The 17,156-nt window shown below is 42.0% G+C and overlaps 1 protein-coding gene across 3 annotated transcripts in view; it reads left to right on the top strand.

The window, feature by feature from the left end:
- Nucleotides 1-3,043: 3,043 nt before the first annotated feature.
- LOC144206041 (uncharacterized) overlaps nt 3,044-17,156 on the top strand; it is a 38,164-nt gene continuing 24,051 nt past the window's right edge. For 2 of the 3 annotated variants that reach the window (XM_077730728.1, XM_077730727.1), the window contains exons 1-8: nt 3,044-3,283; nt 3,976-4,110; nt 4,191-4,299; nt 10,570-10,952; nt 11,496-11,635; nt 11,727-11,889; nt 16,019-16,561; nt 16,630-16,745. In XM_077730728.1, the coding sequence (XP_077586854.1) occupies nt 4,014-4,110; nt 4,191-4,299; nt 10,570-10,952; nt 11,496-11,635; nt 11,727-11,889; nt 16,019-16,561; nt 16,630-16,745 (1,551 nt within the window). In that variant the 5' untranslated portion in view covers nt 3,044-3,283; nt 3,976-4,013. The remainder of the gene's footprint in view (nt 3,284-3,975; nt 4,111-4,190; nt 4,300-10,569; nt 10,953-11,495; nt 11,636-11,726; nt 11,890-16,018; nt 16,562-16,629; nt 16,746-17,156) is intronic. The other variant, XM_077730729.1, reaches the window with a different exon arrangement.

Below are 17,156 nucleotides of genomic sequence, written 5' to 3'. Positions count from 1 at the left end.
TATGCGTGTGTGCGTGTGTGCGTGTGTATATATATATATATATATATATATATATATATATATATATATATATATATATATATATATAGAGAGAGAGAGAGAGAGAGAGAGAGAGAGAGAGAGAGAGAGAGAGAGAGAGAGAGAGAGAGAGAGAGAGAGAGAGAGAGAGAGAGAGAGAGAGAGAGAGAGAGAGAGAGAGAGAAGAGAGAGAGAGAGAGAGAGAGAGAGAGAGAGAGAGAGAGAGAGAGAGAGAGAGAGATAGATATGTGTGTGTGTATATTTTTATATATATATACATATATAACCTCATAAATACATACACATAGATGTACATGCATACATACAGTTGGTCCTAACACAGCCACTTTTTTTGTTAAAGAGCCTGACAGCTGATGGGAGGAAGGATCTGCGGAAGCGCTCCTTCCTGCAATGAGGTTGCAGCATTTTGGAACAATAGTTCGCATATCAATGATGATAAGACAGGAGATCTGCGTGGTACACTACATTTTTGCGGAGCAGTTTATTGACTTTGAGCACAAGAATATGTGAAACACCATTTGTGTTTATAAAAATTATATAATATCAGAATATATATTATATGCTGTGCATTGAGACCATGTTGCTGTCTCTGTGTGTCACTATTAAACTGTTGTAAGACTTTTACCATATGAATGAAATGTATTGAGTTTAGTTGGTGTGTGTAAACTGCAGAGTATCTTTTCTATAATGAACAACTGTATGTGCGTAACGTTTTTCTTGCGCTAAGTGTCATTAAACTGGTGCACACAGCTACAGAGTGAGGCACGCAGTTCAACCTTCTCATCTTAGGAGTGCCACAGCATAACAAAAACTTCTTGGCACAGTGATGAGATTCCACAGTGAGGGTCAGCGAGCGCTCGCCTCTTAGTATGTCAAAATTCTGTGATTTTGGGAGGGAGGGAAAAAAATCAAAAAATTGTGATGTTAAATTAAAAAGAAGCAGAACATTGAATAAATATGACTACTTAATATTTTTATTTTATATTTCCATGATGTGCCACAACTGGGGGCAGCCCGGTGGAGCGAGTGAGTGGTTATCGCGTCGGCCTTACAGCTCTGGGGTCCTGGGTTCAAATCCAGGTCACATCCACCTGTGTGGAGTTTGCCTGTTCTCCCCAGGCCTGCGTGGGTTTACTCCGGGTACTCCGTTTTCCTCCTACATTCAAAATACATGCATGGTAGGCTGATTGGACACTCTAAATTGGCCTGAGGTATGAGTATGAGTGTGCATAGATGTCCGTTTCCTTGTCCCCTGCGATCAGCTGGCCACCGATTTGGGGTGTCCCTCGCCTCTGGCCCGTAGACAGCCGGGATTGCCCCTTTAGAGGATTAAGCAGTCTTGAAAATGAAATGAGATGAGAGGCCTCAACTGCCTCCCATGGCTGAATGTGACATCCATGAAGTGACTTAACTGTTTGAAATGGAAGCAAGGCAGTGATTTTTTACATTCTGAATCTTAAGAGAATAATTTATTTCTATGATCCCAAATGCACATATGTTGTATTATTCTTATAGCTCTATTCAGTAATATGGACAGTGAGTTGATGTTATATTTATAGGTGTATCTCTGTACAGTAGTGTAAATATAGCAGGACTAGAGAAAGAGTGAGCAATAACTTGAGACATCCCTCCAAGAGGTATGTAAATATTTTTTTCCCTATGGGTGGTTTCCTTTTCATTATTAAAATTTTCATTCACAATTTTTTTTTATTTAGCTTCTCCCAGTACCAATGAATTGGATGCATAGCGCCGTCAACGCAACCAATGATTTGGTGAGTTAAAAAAGGGTTAATACCAGCATTGTGAAACACACTGAGCTGCTTTTGTAAGCAAATTTAAGGCCGTTTAACACTGCCCCTCTCGTACAGCATCGGCATGCTCCAAATGTGTGCCAAACAATTCCCGGAACTCATTTAACGCTAAAGTGGGAATCGAGGCCCATTGGAGGTGTTTCCACGTTTGTTTTACCTTGTCCGTAAGCGACTGTGAGTTTTCCTGAATGTTGCCCTGTGTTGGTGTGCATTCCGGCAGGAAAAGGGATTAGTCAGGTCAGGGGGCGCCTTCTGTTTGCAGGCGGAAGACGGAAAATATCCTTAAAGCAGTCAGGGTTAGCATGCCAGGAAGTGTGACTCTGAACCTAGAAAGGAGATTAAATGGACATTTAAAATGTTTAAATATATATCATCTCATCTAATTTTCTGAATTATTTAATCCTCATTAGGGTCCCAGGGGTTGGTGGACCTATCCCAGCTGACTCCGGTTTAGAGGCGGGGGACAACACCCTGAATTGGTGGCCAGCCAATGTCAGGGCACAAGGAGACAAACAACCAATGATGCTCACACTCATACCTAGGGGCAATTTATAGTTTCTAATCAGCCTACCATGCATGTCTTTCGAATGTGGGAGGAAACTGGAGTACCCAGAGAAAACCTACATAGGCCCAGGGAGAACATCCAAACTCCACACAGGTGGGCCATCCTGATTTGAACCCAGGTCTCCAACTGTGAGGCTAATTTATTAACCACTCGCTCCATCCTTTTTAAATAGAATGTATTTATTTTCATTTATTTATTTTTCCATTCATTTTCCAAACCGGAAATGGTGGCAGGTGGTGCTGGAGCACCTTGAATCAGTGGCCAGCCAAGCAGGGGGCTGGCGTGCTAACCAAGTTTAAGTTTGACAACATCGAAAATCTTCTGGTGGACTTAATGTAAAAATAAGTATTACAACGAGTATTGTCACTACTTCCCAATATTGCTACACCAAACGCAACTCACACGCCCTATCTAAAAAAAAAGTTAAAGCTCCTGAAAGCATAAAACCGGTTTGCGTATGTGATAATTTTGTAAACACAACTCATCTCCGAATATACAAGTAAACTCCAGGGGTGGAATTAAAGAACGTCGCCAGAAAGAGGCAGCAATATGCCATCGCGGCCGCTGTGTCTACCAAAAAATGCATAGAAGAAGATTAATATCCAATAGGAAGGGCTTTACACGTCAACAAAGGAAGTTCGAATAAGTAACATCAGATGCAACTGAGTGCATTCAAATTGTCTTAAACAAAACAGAAGAATGAAATAATTATTTCTAGACTATTGAGTTCAGGGCGTTCGCTTATACTTGCCTTAAATGTAATGCAGTCCTTAGCAACGCTGTTTTGACGAAGTGGAGCCAGGAAGCGCGCGTCTTTTGGCGGAAAACAAACAAAAAAGACCGCCTATCAAAGGCTTTAGTTTCAAAGGTATTCAATGGCTATAAAATGGGATTGAATGCATTTCATTTAGATTTGTCCATGTGATATCTTGTGTTTTTCGACCAAACGAGCTGTACTCGACGCCACCTCTTAATGACGGGCGAACATTCAAAAGAAGTTTTGTTGTGAGCATAGCCGCCACATTGACACATGGAGGCGTCGCATCTTTTATAAAATTCTCCAAAAAATATTTGGCGTCACAAAGTTCTGACTAAAGAGGCTTACACAAAGCCTTAAATTGGCTTGACAGATTGGACATTTCTTTCCCTTGCTTGTTGCGAACAACTTGTTGCTCTCAGGCTAGTCGTTAGCTTGTCAAAGATGGCTCTTTTCGGTACCTTATGCACATTATTACTCGCTAACACGGCTCCAGTTCATACAAACAACCTAAGTGGCCATACAGTACATATAGACTAATCAGCATGTTTAAAATTGTACTTTGTAGTGGTCGGTTCCAACAACATCTCGTGGCCTCTTGGTGCATAACAGTACTACAGTATATTCAGAGTCGTGTGATTTTTGACTAAAGTTGAATCACCCCTTGTAATGTATCACATATATACCGCCCGATGTCTGTTGAGTTCAGTTAGACAAAGTATTCTCCTATAATTTATCCAGAAACTGATTTGTCTTTTAAAAAAAAAAAAAAAAAATCCTCTATTTTTGTGTGTGTTTCATAGCATAGTGGGAATGTCCCAGGGAGTCAGGCGATGAAGACATGAGTTCTTATGGAACAGTAACAAGTAAAGTGGATGAAGATGGTAGTTCCCAGCCTGACCCGCACAAGAATGGTACTCCTCTGCATTCGCCACTTGGTAAGAGAGACTGTTATTTTTTTCTTTTTTTTTTGTAATCGTAAATATTGATTTGATTTTCTTATATTGGTGACAATCAGAATTCCAGGATTGTGCTTTGTCTCCGTCACTTGCCCTGTCACCTACAAAGCCCGATATGACGGAATACTCTTTACTCCAAAAAAGTGATGCAGAATTTATGCCTTTAAGGTAAGAAATGAATTATCATCATATTTTACTAAAACTCCTACCAAGTAACACATTTTCATATATTCTGGACCAGGGTTCAACAACCCGCGGCTCCGGAGCCGTATGCGGCTCTTTCGTCCTTATACTGCGGCTTTGGGTGGCTTGGAAAAATAAATTACAAAAAAAACCCTAAGTTGTTAGGTTTGGGTTGTTATTTCATTTTCATGTGTGCGTATGTTCACTTTTTACCATTGTTTGTCCCTCCTCCCATGCCCTTCCTTCTCCTTTCCAGCTGCCCATCATTGACAATTATTTCCGGTCTTGTCTATTTAAAGTTCACGGGTTGTTTGTTATTTGTCAGACCGTCTGATTTACGCTACGTTGTTTCCATGTCCCCCTCCATGTATTTTCTCTGTCAGGTTTGAGTGTAAAATTTGACGCAAAGTCTTTTGTTCTTTTCTTAGCCTCCAGTTTAAGTTATTAAAGTTTCGTTTGAGCACTCATTCCCTCGTCTATTCCCTGTTTCTACGCACTCGTGTCCACTCCACGTTTCCAAGCCACGACGTCGCCATAGATGTAACAAATATTTAACTGAAGTGTAATTAATTTGTTAGTTCTTTGATATTTTTGTTCGAAATTAGAAGCTTATTGTGATATTTATATATTAGAATGAATATATTTTATTGTTTGTCGTTGCTCAAAATAAACGTAATACTCGCAAAATCTGGTATATACGCCAAAATGCTGTCTATTTGTCGCGACTTTCAACTGAATAAAGGCCAAGTATAGAGAAATGAAAGAAAATAAAAATATCTGAAGAATATAGAGCATTCAATGAAGCCTGTGCAGATTCATTGGCATTTACCCATAATGAGAGTGACCTACCAAGATGCCTAATCTGCGGAGAAAAACTGTCTAACAAGAAACATTAATAAACACTAATAAGTGTACAGCTGGGTTTTTGTTTTAAAAAAAAAAAACTTTTTCCTTGTAATAGATGCATTCATACATAAATTCATTTTAGATGTCAAAAAGTATTTGTGGCTACCAGTATTTTGTTTTCCATGGAAACAAGATCAAATGGCTCTTTCGGAGTTAGAGGTTGCCGACCCCTGTTCTGGACTACAAGACACTTTTTTTAACATTTTGGCTGGTGGTGCGATTTATACTCCAGTGCGACTTGTGCGAAATTATGAAATTAATGAAATTATTATGAAACACACTATGACAGGGGTAAGGACCCTATGGCTCAGCTCCATATGTGGCTCTTTTGATGGGTGTAAATGGCTCCCCGCGAACCTGCATGGTAAAATATGGGAACCGCTGGTGAGAGACCTAAGTCTCGGACACACCAATGGGAGTGTCACGCCCGCACTGTGGCGCCGAAACTATCTCTAGCACCTTTTTAGATCATAGTTTTTCTTCATTAGACTTTTGCATGCATCCTCTCATTGATACTCATTGATTAGCAACAGTGAAATAATGTTCTCAAAACAATTCAGACTTTTTTTTTTACTTTCCAAGTGGTGAAATGAATAAGAAATCTCACATTTTCATGTATTTTTACTTTTAAATTCTGAGTATGGCTCTCAAGGAATAATGTTTGAATATATGAATTGTTTATGGATCTCTTCGTCAAAAAGGTTCCCGACCCCTGCACTATGATCTCATTCTAACTGTGATTTTTACCCCAAATCACAAGAGGGCACTCCACTTTTTGTACGACACATGCTCGTGCACTTGGATTACGATGCAGACACACTCAAAAATAAATTAAATCTAACCTTACACTAAACTTAATTCAAATTTTGTTTTAGATTTTTCCACCTTTTTTCTCCGAGTCGGCTCTATTTGTCCCGCCTCAACCCTGACTTTCGGATGCAACCTATCAAGGGTTGTTTGCTTTTGTCTTTTTTTTCAAAATATTCCGAAAATGATGCACGCAAATGTCCTCACAATAGGATAACGTACGACCACTTGCCAATTTGCCCCGGAAGTAGTATCAGTGAGCAAGCTCCCCCATTCGCACTGACTAACGGGGGGGGGAAAATACTGAAAAAAACACAATGCTATGCCCATTGCTCGTAGAGACATTACACGAGGGAGTTGTGACCAGAAAGACAGTGCCCATGATGTTCATATGAGCAGCCTCGCGTCCACTGTATGCTCGTATATGAAAATGTCTCTCAAATCAAATCAAAAGCCTTTATTGTCATCATACACAGCTGCGTATAACGAAATTGGCGGTGCTACTCCACAAAGTGCGTTTTCCCAGTAAAAAACAAATAATATACAAATATAAAAAGTCACATCCTGGCAAGGTAAATTCTAAAATATTGCACAATCTCAGATATTGCACATTGTTATTCCCTGACTGCTGTGGTGTTGGTAGACCAGGAGAGCTTGTCTGTGACTGGACGGCAGGAATTTGAAGGACTGGACCCTGCCTACGCATACTCCATTTATGAGGCGTGGTGCCGGATCTGTGCTGCCGGATCTGTGCTGCGTTTGCGAAAGTCCAGGATTGTTTCTTTAGTTGTCGTGGTGTTTAGTGACTTGAACCCCCAGTAATTCGAAGGACTGGACCCTGTCTATGCATACTCCATTTATGAGGAGTGGGGCCAGATCTGTGCTGCGTTTGTGAAAGTCCAGGATTATTTCTTTAGTTTTCGTGGTGTTTAGTGTGAGATTGTTCGCCAAACACCACGAAGACAGTTTGTTGACCTCATCTATGCTGAGGTAGCGAGGGCTAGCAATGTCATCCAGTGAGGGCAGAGAGCAGCCGATGTTCTTCTGGGCGATGTTGATCACTCTCTGCTCTCTGCGTGGCCTTTCTGTCTGCTGCCTTGCTTCCAGCGTATCACACTGTCATGCATTATGCCAAGATGCTCTCCACGGTGGCTTTTAAAATGACACGGCTGTATAAAAAAAAATCTGGAAGACCTTCGTCCAAAACTTCCACACGTCTGTTGTTGGGCCTTCCTCCCTCGACTCACTGTGACAGTGCATTCGGTAACAGTAGTGAAGGGAAATATTTCTTATAATCACACTGTAATGCAGTATGCAAGAATGCTCTCCACAGTGGCTCTGTAGAAGGTTACCAGAATGGTAGTGTCCAAGTTGTTCCTCCTGAGTACCCTTAGGAAATGGTTGCTTCTGGGGCTTCTTTACCACTGCTGTGGTGTTGGTAGACCAGGAGAGCTTGTCTGTGACTGGACGGCAGGAATTTGAAGGACTGGACCCTGCCTACGCATACTCCATTTATGAGGCGTGGTGCCGGATCTGTGCTGCTGGATCTGTGCTGCGTTTGCGAAAGTCCAGGATTGTTTCTTTAGTTGTCGTGGTGTTTAGTGACTTGGACCCCCAGTAATTCGAAGGACTGGACCCTGTCTATGCATACTCCATTTATGAGGAGTGGGGCCAGATCTGTGCTGCGTTTGGGAAAGTCCAGGATTATTTCTTTAGTTTTCGTGGTGTTTAGTGTGAAATTGTTCGCCAAACACCACGAAGACAGTTTGTTGATCTCATCTATGTAGGCAGACACATCGCCCCATGAGATGAGTCCGAGCATAGTGGTGTCATCGGCTCCATTTGATGATGGAGTTAGACTGGTGGGTCGATGCGCAGTCGTATGTGTACAAGGAGTACAGAAGAAGACTCAGTACACAGCCTTGAGGGGAGCCAATGCTCAGTGTAATGGAGGAAGATAGGTGGGGACCAAGTCTTACAGTAGATCTCAATAATATTTGCTAGAAATTTTACTCGTATCTCAAATTGCCTAAAAGTCGGGAGACTTGTATGTCGAGGTATTACTGTACAATGATACATACCTATCGTTTTTACGAAAAAAACTGAAGCAAACTACGGGTGCGACTAATACATGAGATCTTCGCTTTCAACTGCCCTTTGCCTGTGAAAAAGTCCTCTCAGAGACGTAAACCCTGTCTTTGTCCACCAAATGGGGCACGATAGCCTGTTCTATTGACCAGTGCTCACACTTAGAAAAAAATATTCAAGAAAAATGAAATCTGTTGTTTGGTGAATCTGATGATGATGATGAATCAGACATTCAAAATGTTTAAATATTATGATGAGGAATTAGAAATGACCGTATTTTCCCGACTATATGGTGCATCGCATTTAAAGCCGCAGTGTCAGTAAGGAGTGCTATTTCTGTATTTGACACACAAAAGACGCACCGCTTTTAAAGACGCAGCCAGGCATGGCAAATATATACCATCTTAACGTGACCGTACATTTCGTCGACGGACAATTCGTCGCCGGACTCGCGAATGATTGTTTTTAAAATAAAAGGCAAAAAATAAAATCATTTGATTACATTTAAAAAAAGAAGCCAAAGGAAATTTACATAATCTTCGTCGTCGTCTTTTTTTGTTTTGTTTGGCATTCCCATAGGCATCGTGTATATTGACAAGATTTCCGATGCGTGTTGATTTCAGTTGATGGCTGTTACAAGATCCTGGACCATCCAGTCCTGCAACATCCATGAGGGCTTTTAAATCATCTGCTATACCCTGTAGGGCCTTGACAGTTTGGTTAATGAACACTCGTAACAATTCAATGTCTTTACACAAAGCATAACTTTATCCACTCCATGTTGGGGAAGTAGTGACAGTATGATTTGGGGGGGGGGCACAACTTATGGTCACCAGGAACATTGCCACCCCAGATTGAATCACGTGGTTTGAATTGCACTGATTTTGATCCCTTATCTCTTACTATTACGTTCACTTCCCTTAAAAAGAATGCATCTCAGACCATCTGCACCACTGCAGATTTAAGTGTGATGTCTAGTCCCAGTGAATTCAGGATGTCAGGATACCTGTGGAAATGGGTAAATGACTACACACATAACGTTCATTCACAAAAATCATTTTTTTATGGAACACCATGAAATTATACCAAACATAGATTGTTCTTTTCATACCACTTCACTCTCCTCTGTGATAGGAGTCTGTGGGATGGGCGTTCAGAAACGCACAGGCTGTCACTGTCAGTGCAGTCACTGTGATGTGGGTAGCAACAGCTTTCATTGCGGCTTCTGTGTAGAGGTGCAAAGTCTATGGGAGGTCAAGGTTAAATGAACAATTTTGAATCATTGAATTTCTTTACCTTTTGTGTAAACTCGAGCTTTGACCATTTGCAAGTATTAGCGGTGAGTATGCCTGACCTGAAACATGTTAGCTTGCTGCTCTCTTGTTTACGTTAGTCTCTAGTCCGACAACCAAAAGACCGACGACCAAAAGTCCGACAACTAAAAGACCGGCGAACAAAAGACTGGCGACCAAAAGACCGGCGACCAGAAGACCGGCGACCAAAAGACCGGCGACCAAAAGACCGGCGACCGAAAGACCGGCGACCAAAAGACCGGCGACCGAAAGACCGGCGACCAAAAGACCGGCGACCAAAAGACCGGCGACCCAAAGACCGGCGACCAAAAGACCGGCGACCAGAAGACCGGCGACCGAAAGACCGGCGACCAAAAGACCGGCGACCGAAAGACCGGCGACCAAAAGACCGGCGACCAAAAGACCGGCGACCAAAAGACCGGCGACCAAAAGACCGGCGACCAAACGTCCGGTCACGGGCACACTTTCCTCACAGAAGTCAGGCCGGTGAGCTTTTACACCACGAGTCGGCCTTTAAAAAGACCTTGTGAGCTAGACAGACACCAGTGTAGACAGTGAGCTCGATATCAAGTTTGTTTTATTGTTTCTACATATGAATATTTTATATGAAATGTCTTTTTTTTATCAATTAAAATTGTCCCTGCTCGTCAATTTTTCCGCAGTTGAGATACAGTCCTCTGTCTTCCGCCATTTACGTAGCGGCAAGCAAAAGTGGCGTCTCCTTGCGAGTTACGGCGTGGATTTTGCCATTTTTCTGATTTCTTTTCTTTTCTCTTTTCAGAAAAAAAAATACATTCAGAAAAAAATTGCGTTCAGAAAAAAATTGCCTTGAGAAAAAAAATTGCGATCTAGTGTAGCCGCAAAGTGAAGATGGATCACAGTATAGCACAAACAATTGTGGAATGTCTGAAATTCCCGCAGTTGATTGGATGAAACAGGTCTGGCATTGTAAAATGTTAGTTCACAGAAATCTTATCCTGGAAATATTAGCTTTTTGCCCAGTTCCACTGCACATGCATAAAAGTTAAATTCTCTTTTTTTTCTTTTCAGATTGTTAAACATTTTTTCTCCATGAATGGAAATGATCCAAATGGTGAATAATTAATTACTTTTCTTTTTTGTTAAATTTCTTTTTTCATAGTGCGTGTCCTGACTATTCAGCCATACATGAGGATGATGAGAGCTCCTTGTCTCAGTACCCTTTGGACCAGGAGACCGTGACAACATTAAGAGAAGCTGACCTGGTCGCCGAGGCCACCAGTGTGAATGTCTCCTCTGGGTCTAGTGACACACTACCTGACGCAGTCAGTGGGTTGCCGTACCAAGAGTTGACGTTGCAGGGCAGCAAATCCTCTGTGGAAACGTCGAGTGCCACCGGATTGGAGCGTGATGATGATGATGGTGATGATGAAGAATCCTCCCATGGTCTTCTGCCACACTCTCAATCCACACCAGGGGTTCTAAGTTCCAAGTCTACCATCAAATCAGAGACGCTGCCCACCCTTACTTCAAATAACCAAGAAGGTTGTTACAAAACCTATTTTTAATGTATTTAGACACTCTTAGTACTGTCTAATATGTCCCTTTTTGTTTTATTGGTTATTTGTTGTATCCCCTTCTCACATAGTGTCTCATAGGTAAAGGAATTTATTGATTTTTAATATAAAATCAAATAATAAAAGACGTTACCAAATTTTGTTTATTTAGTTTTAAACCTAAATTTCCTTTTTTACATTAAAAAATATATATTTAGAAAATATCAAACTGTTGCCAATTGATTTGATGGCTATTTTTAAGAAAACATTTCATTGAAGTAAAAAATAATGAGAAAAAAATCAGAGTCAAGACAACGTTTTCCTCAAACACTCAATTATGTTATTCTCAGATTAATAAATCATTAAAAAAATATGCAACAAGTAAAAGATTGAACTAAATTGACATAATTCAATGGCTGTCGGCCATCAAATTAACCCGGCACGTTTTATCATCAATGGCATCTAATCATTTAGCAACTGAAAAACTACAGATTGTTTCAGTCAAGTATTTTTATTTTGTTCTTTTTTTCAGTTGACCACGCCAACTCCTGCAGTGACTTGTTAGTGGTATCAGACACGTCCTCCAGTATCAAGTTGGGTTCAGAGGTCCCAAGCTCCAAATCCACCGCATTCCCAACACAGGCACATCTCAATATCGAAGACAGGAATCCGGTACGTGGAATAACAAGCTGATCATCATCATACAATTTTTTTAAAGGTATTAATGTAAGAAACATCAACGGATTCCACTTCTGTTATTTAGTTGTATCTCCAAAATTTGGGCATTCACCGTTCCCCCGCCGAAATCTTGACCCCATTTGGGCCCAGTGGACCCATCAGAGAGCCCGAATTCTCCCCCACCGATTTGAGCACCATCAAGGATTCGGCAGGAGGGACACCCACAAAAAGCACACAATCATCTCATGGTAAAAACATTTAATTGTCTCAGTTAATTACTAGGCATTATGTCGAGGCATGTCCTTAAGTTAAATAGGCATAAAATTCAAACCCATGTTTTTATTTTTTAAGTCGCTATAAGTCGCAGGAGCCAAAAATGCTAAATTAAAGGGGAAAAAGTGTTTTGCGAAAGTATTCAGCCCCGTTTAAGTTTGGGGGCATTTGTAGCGTCACCTTTTGCTATTAGGTGAAATCTTTTGGATTCAAATTTTTTTATTTGGATGGAAAAGGATTTGCGTGAAGATGGCGGCACTTTTTTGGAACCATCGTTCAAAAGAATTAACAGGCAAAAGCAAAGGAGAAGGACTTTGCATGATTATACACATTGAATGGTGTTGTGATAGTAGGATCATTGACACTCACTGTTCCCCGGATTTAGAGCTATTGGCTATACGATGTAGTCCCTATTATTTTACCGAGAGAGCTAACGGTCGTCATCGTAACGGCGATCTATATACCTTGGAATGCGAACGTTAACAAACAAAAGCTTAACCACCCCGATGGAGTCTTTATTGTCGCTGGTGACTTCACCAAAGTGTGTTTAAAGACTGTTCTACCTAAGTTTATTCAATACAAAAAGGCACTACTAGAGGAGACAAAACTATTCTAACATCAAACATGCTTATAAAGCCTACTTCGCGGAAATTCAGCTATCGCGGGGGGTCCCGGTCCCCATTATCCGCGATAAGCGAGGGAACACTGTACTACATTTATGATGAGTGGGGCCAGATATGTGCTGCGTTTGTGAAAGTCCAGGATTATTTATTTAGTTTCCGTGGTGTTAAGTGTGAGATTGTTCACTGAGCACAATGAAGACAGTTTGTTGACCTCATCTCTTTCGGCCGACTTATCCCCTCCTGAGATGAGTTTGACCACAGTGGTGTCATCAGCAAATTTGATGATGGAGTTAGCCTGGTGGTTTGGTGTACAGTCGTATGTGTAAAGGGACTACAGAAGAGGACTCGGTACACAGCCTTGAGGGGAGCCAGTGCTCGGCGTAATGGAGGAAGAGAGGTGGGAACCAAGTCTAATAGTTTTTGGTCGGTTGGTTAAGAAGTTCTTTATCCAGTAGCAGATCGAAGAGGATAGTCCAAGGTGGTTATAGTTGTCGGGTTTAAAACCATATACAGTCAATCATTTTGGATCAGAGGAGGCACGTGGAGAGTCGGCTTGATGAGAATTTCAAAGACTTCAGCTGAAGGAGGGGTCAGAGTAGCCAGCGGTGGGAGATGTGTCCATCCCCCAGCCTGACCAGTTCGAATCCCCTGGCTACCCCCAACAGCTGGTTTTATTAACATAGGGTCATGTGACCTAGGTACAAACTTTAGGCGGGAAGTGGTGAACAAAGAAATGGGCGTGTCTTGGTATATGACACGCCCCTAACTCATAGGTGTCATGATGTAAATTTCGACTAGGCTACACAATTCTATCCTAGTGACTATATTGAATGAAAGTATAAAGAATACATTCTATACTCCACAATAGTGTTGAAGGCTGAGCTATAGTCAATGAAAAGCATCATCACGCAATTCCCATGGTGCTCCAGGTGGCTCAGTGCTCTGTGTAGACTGTAGAGCAATGGCGATAGCATCCTCAGTGAACTCTTTTTGCTCTATGAGCAAACTGGTGAGGGTCAACTGAGGGAGGGATTGTATTCCTGATATGGCGGGCGACCAACTTTTCAAAGCACTTCATGATCAGAGTGCAACAGGCCTAAAATCATTCGGGCTGTCATTGGTTGGCTTTTTGGGGACAGGGATAATGGTGGCAGATTTCAGGCAGATGGACTGTTGCAAGGAACAATTGAACATATTTGTGAAAACTCCAGCCATCTGGTCAGCACAGGCTCTGAACACCTTTCCAGGTCATCCGTCAAGTCCAGCAGCCTTCCTGGTGATCACAGACCGCATTACCAGTCTCACTTCCTGTTCCCGAAACTTCAGTGTACTGCTGCAAGGTGGTGGTGGGGGTGTTGAGACTGGGTCTGATGTTACAGTCTCAAAGCGGGCAAAGAAACGGTTCAGTTCCTCAGCTAGTGAGGCATCTGCGTTAACAGACATTATTGTTATTGTAATTAGTAATATGTCGTATCACCTGAAGTGCTCCTCAATTTTCTTTGTATATGCTGCCTTGGCCTTTTTAATGCCTCTCTTCAGCTCTTCTCTGGCATTGTACCTTGTCCCCTGATCTGAAGGCGGTGTTACAGCATTTGATGATTGCCTGTGTATCTCCTTTGTCATCTAGGGTTTTTGGTTAGGTAAAACCTGTATCCATTTATTAACAGTGACGTTGTCCGTGCAGTTTTTGATGTAGGAAAGTATAGTGCCCGTGTAGTCCTGGAGGTTGTGGTGTTCGTAAAGTTCCCAGTTGGTGTGGGAAAAACAGTCCTGCAGCTGAGAGAGGGTGTCCTCGGGCCAAGTTTTTATTATCTGTATTTGTGGCCTTGTTAGCCTCCGGAGTGGAGTATATGCGGGAGTGAGGGATAGGCAGAGATGATCTGATCCAGCCAGGTGAGGGAGGGAAGTGACTTTATAAGCATGTTTGATATTAGAGAATAAACATGGTCAAGAGTTTTGTCTCCGCTAGTGTGACACTTCACGTACTGAATAAACTAAGGCAGAACAGTCTTTAAACACGCTTTGTTGAAGTCACCAGCGACAATAAAGACTCCATCAGAGTGGTCAAGCTGCTGTTTCTTTCGAGCCGTTAGCAGGAGGTTAAGTGCCGTGTTAACGTTCACATCCGGAGGAATATAGATCGCCATTACTATGACGACTGTTAGCCCTCTAGGTACATAGCAGGGCCTGCACCATATTGCCAATAGCTCTAAATCCGGGGAGCAGTGAGTGTTAATGATCCTACTATTGCAACACCATTCATTGTGTATAAACACCCAAAGTCCCCCTCCTTTGCTTTTGCTGTTGAATCTTTTGAACGATCGTTTTGAAATAGCATTCGGCTAGCTAGCGATACCGCGGCGTCGGGATTTCCGGGTGTAGCCACGTTTCCGTGATGACAATAATGTTGCGGTTCCTAACAAAGCTGTTGGTAGCAATTTGAAGTTCCAACTCATTTATTTATTTTTTGGGTGATAGATCTGGCATTGGTCAAAAAGATACTCGAAAGGGGTTCTCGGTGTGGTTGCTTCCTTAGCTTAGTAGCTAAGCCCGCCCGGCCTCCGCGCATTTGCTTTCTCTCTCATCGCCGCCTCCGACGTATTCTGAGTGGACTATCCATGGATATCCCAGAGGTCTTGAGATGTCCTCGGAGATATAAGTAATGATACAAACTAAAAATCAACACACCCTCTACCAGGAGATCCTTTTCCATTTAAATATTAAATTAGGTCTCTTAAGATAAATAAGAGGTGGTAAAGCTTTTTGCAAAACACATCAAGATAGAAAAGCAAATAAAGCTGCTGCAAAAAGGAGTCCTTCACACAGGAGTTGGTACACCTGCACGGATCTCTGACCTTATTCACAAAGATGGATTAAAATTGCAAGTATTGCTCTGCATAGTCTGTTGTGACGGATATATCGCATCTCCTTCCGAAATTAATTAAATCCTGGCGACTGTAGAATAACGAACGACACCAAACTGGAGAGCATAGAGCTGCTGCACCCGAGCGCGCCGCCATCTTGATGATCTTTTCTTTTTATGATCAATTGTTAACACTGTAATTTGCAAAGTCATTTTAAGAATTCACTTAATTTCACAACTAAAATCATAAGTTGATACTAAATTCCCATTTTCCTAAAAAAAAAAAATGCCTACAAAAATGATCAATGATCTGGCTCATACTCAACTGGATTTTAAGCGGGAAGCCCTTCCAACCACTTGGTGTCATATCCATTCCTAATTTGACGGCATGCATGAACAAAAGCAAAGAAATCTTTTGGAAAATAACAAAGCTAGACACAAATTTCATGACAAAAATTTTAATCAAACCATCCAATTTTTTTCTAGGAGCCATAGTATTTAGACATCTTTTCTATTTTGACTAGGAGGTGGTTGATTGGCCCCTTCCAATCAAAATGGACATTGAACTTCGATAATTGCAGCCAATAAGTTACTGACGGCTGCCCTGTTTCATTCCAGCTGGCAGCCCCTCTAAAGGAGATCTTTCAGATGGCATTGCATCTTCAGCTTCTGGCCATCACGGTTCCTTGCTTACTGCATTACCTCTGGAAGGGACAGCGACAGCCACATTGTCGACCAATAGCATCAGTCCGGAGCTTCCTTCTTCTCATAGTAACCACTCAAGTAATCTTTCCAATCAGCAAACACTCTCCTCGCTGTTGCCGGTCCAGTCCGAGGAACCCAGAGAAAGTTCTCCGTCGGTAAAGGTCACCGTTGTTAGCGAGGATCCAGTTTCACCGATGCGTGCTGAGCCCGAAGGCTGCAGCGCCGGCCCCCGTTTGCCGCTAACTACTGGACCGTCGTCAGCTCTCGACGTCGGGGAGTCCCATGTCTTGCCAGATGAGCCGTTGCCACCAGCTGATCATGAAATGGCCCTCGATGTCTCAGATCATCAGTCGGTCATGAGTGAAAGGAGTGTGGAGAGTTCGTTGACCCTCAGGGTTGAAGAGCTGCTGCGGGCTCAATCCCCGCCTGCCGGTGTGTCTGACCCCAAAAACAAAAGTAAGATCCTTGTGGTTGTGTCCGAGCATTTTTAGTTTCCGAAGTGCTGAAATGCCTTTGCCTCACAGAGAAATTCATCTTCAACTTATCAGAAGGTCAGTTTGACTCTCTAGAGTTGGGCAAAGAAGATCGGCAACGTGTCGAAGAGATCAAGGCGGCCATGCATGCCAACAACTTTGTCACGGTGAGAATCTTAGACCGGCCTACTTAACACATTCACCTCCTTTGATTGTGATTGACGTCCAATCCTTTTGCGGGACTGTCGAGTCCTCCACCTCAATAAAATGGATGTCAATTTAATAACAATAATTTATAATACACTGCCAAATGATGACAAGAAGCACATTTAGCTCTGGAGTGGTATTTTGTAAGCATGCGTTATTGCCAGTTGCACCAAAAAGCTTAAAAACATTCATAAAGCTTAAAAAAACACACATTTTGAAAATGCTTCGATAATAAAGATTTTTGTGAGACATTTTGGAAAAAATAACCTGCAAAAAATTCACATCATTTTTTGATAAATGCTTTAAAAATGTAGTTTAATTTAGTTAGTGTGTTTGCCCCACAGTTTTAAGATCGAGGGTTAAATCCCTGA

Source organism: Stigmatopora nigra, chromosome 13 (assembly GCF_051989575.1).
Source record: "Stigmatopora nigra isolate UIUO_SnigA chromosome 13, RoL_Snig_1.1, whole genome shotgun sequence".
Classification (NCBI taxonomy): Eukaryota; Metazoa; Chordata; class Actinopteri; order Syngnathiformes; family Syngnathidae; genus Stigmatopora; species Stigmatopora nigra.
The sequence above is the reverse complement of the archived record's forward strand: the minus strand, read 5'-3'. Positions and strand labels throughout refer to the sequence as shown.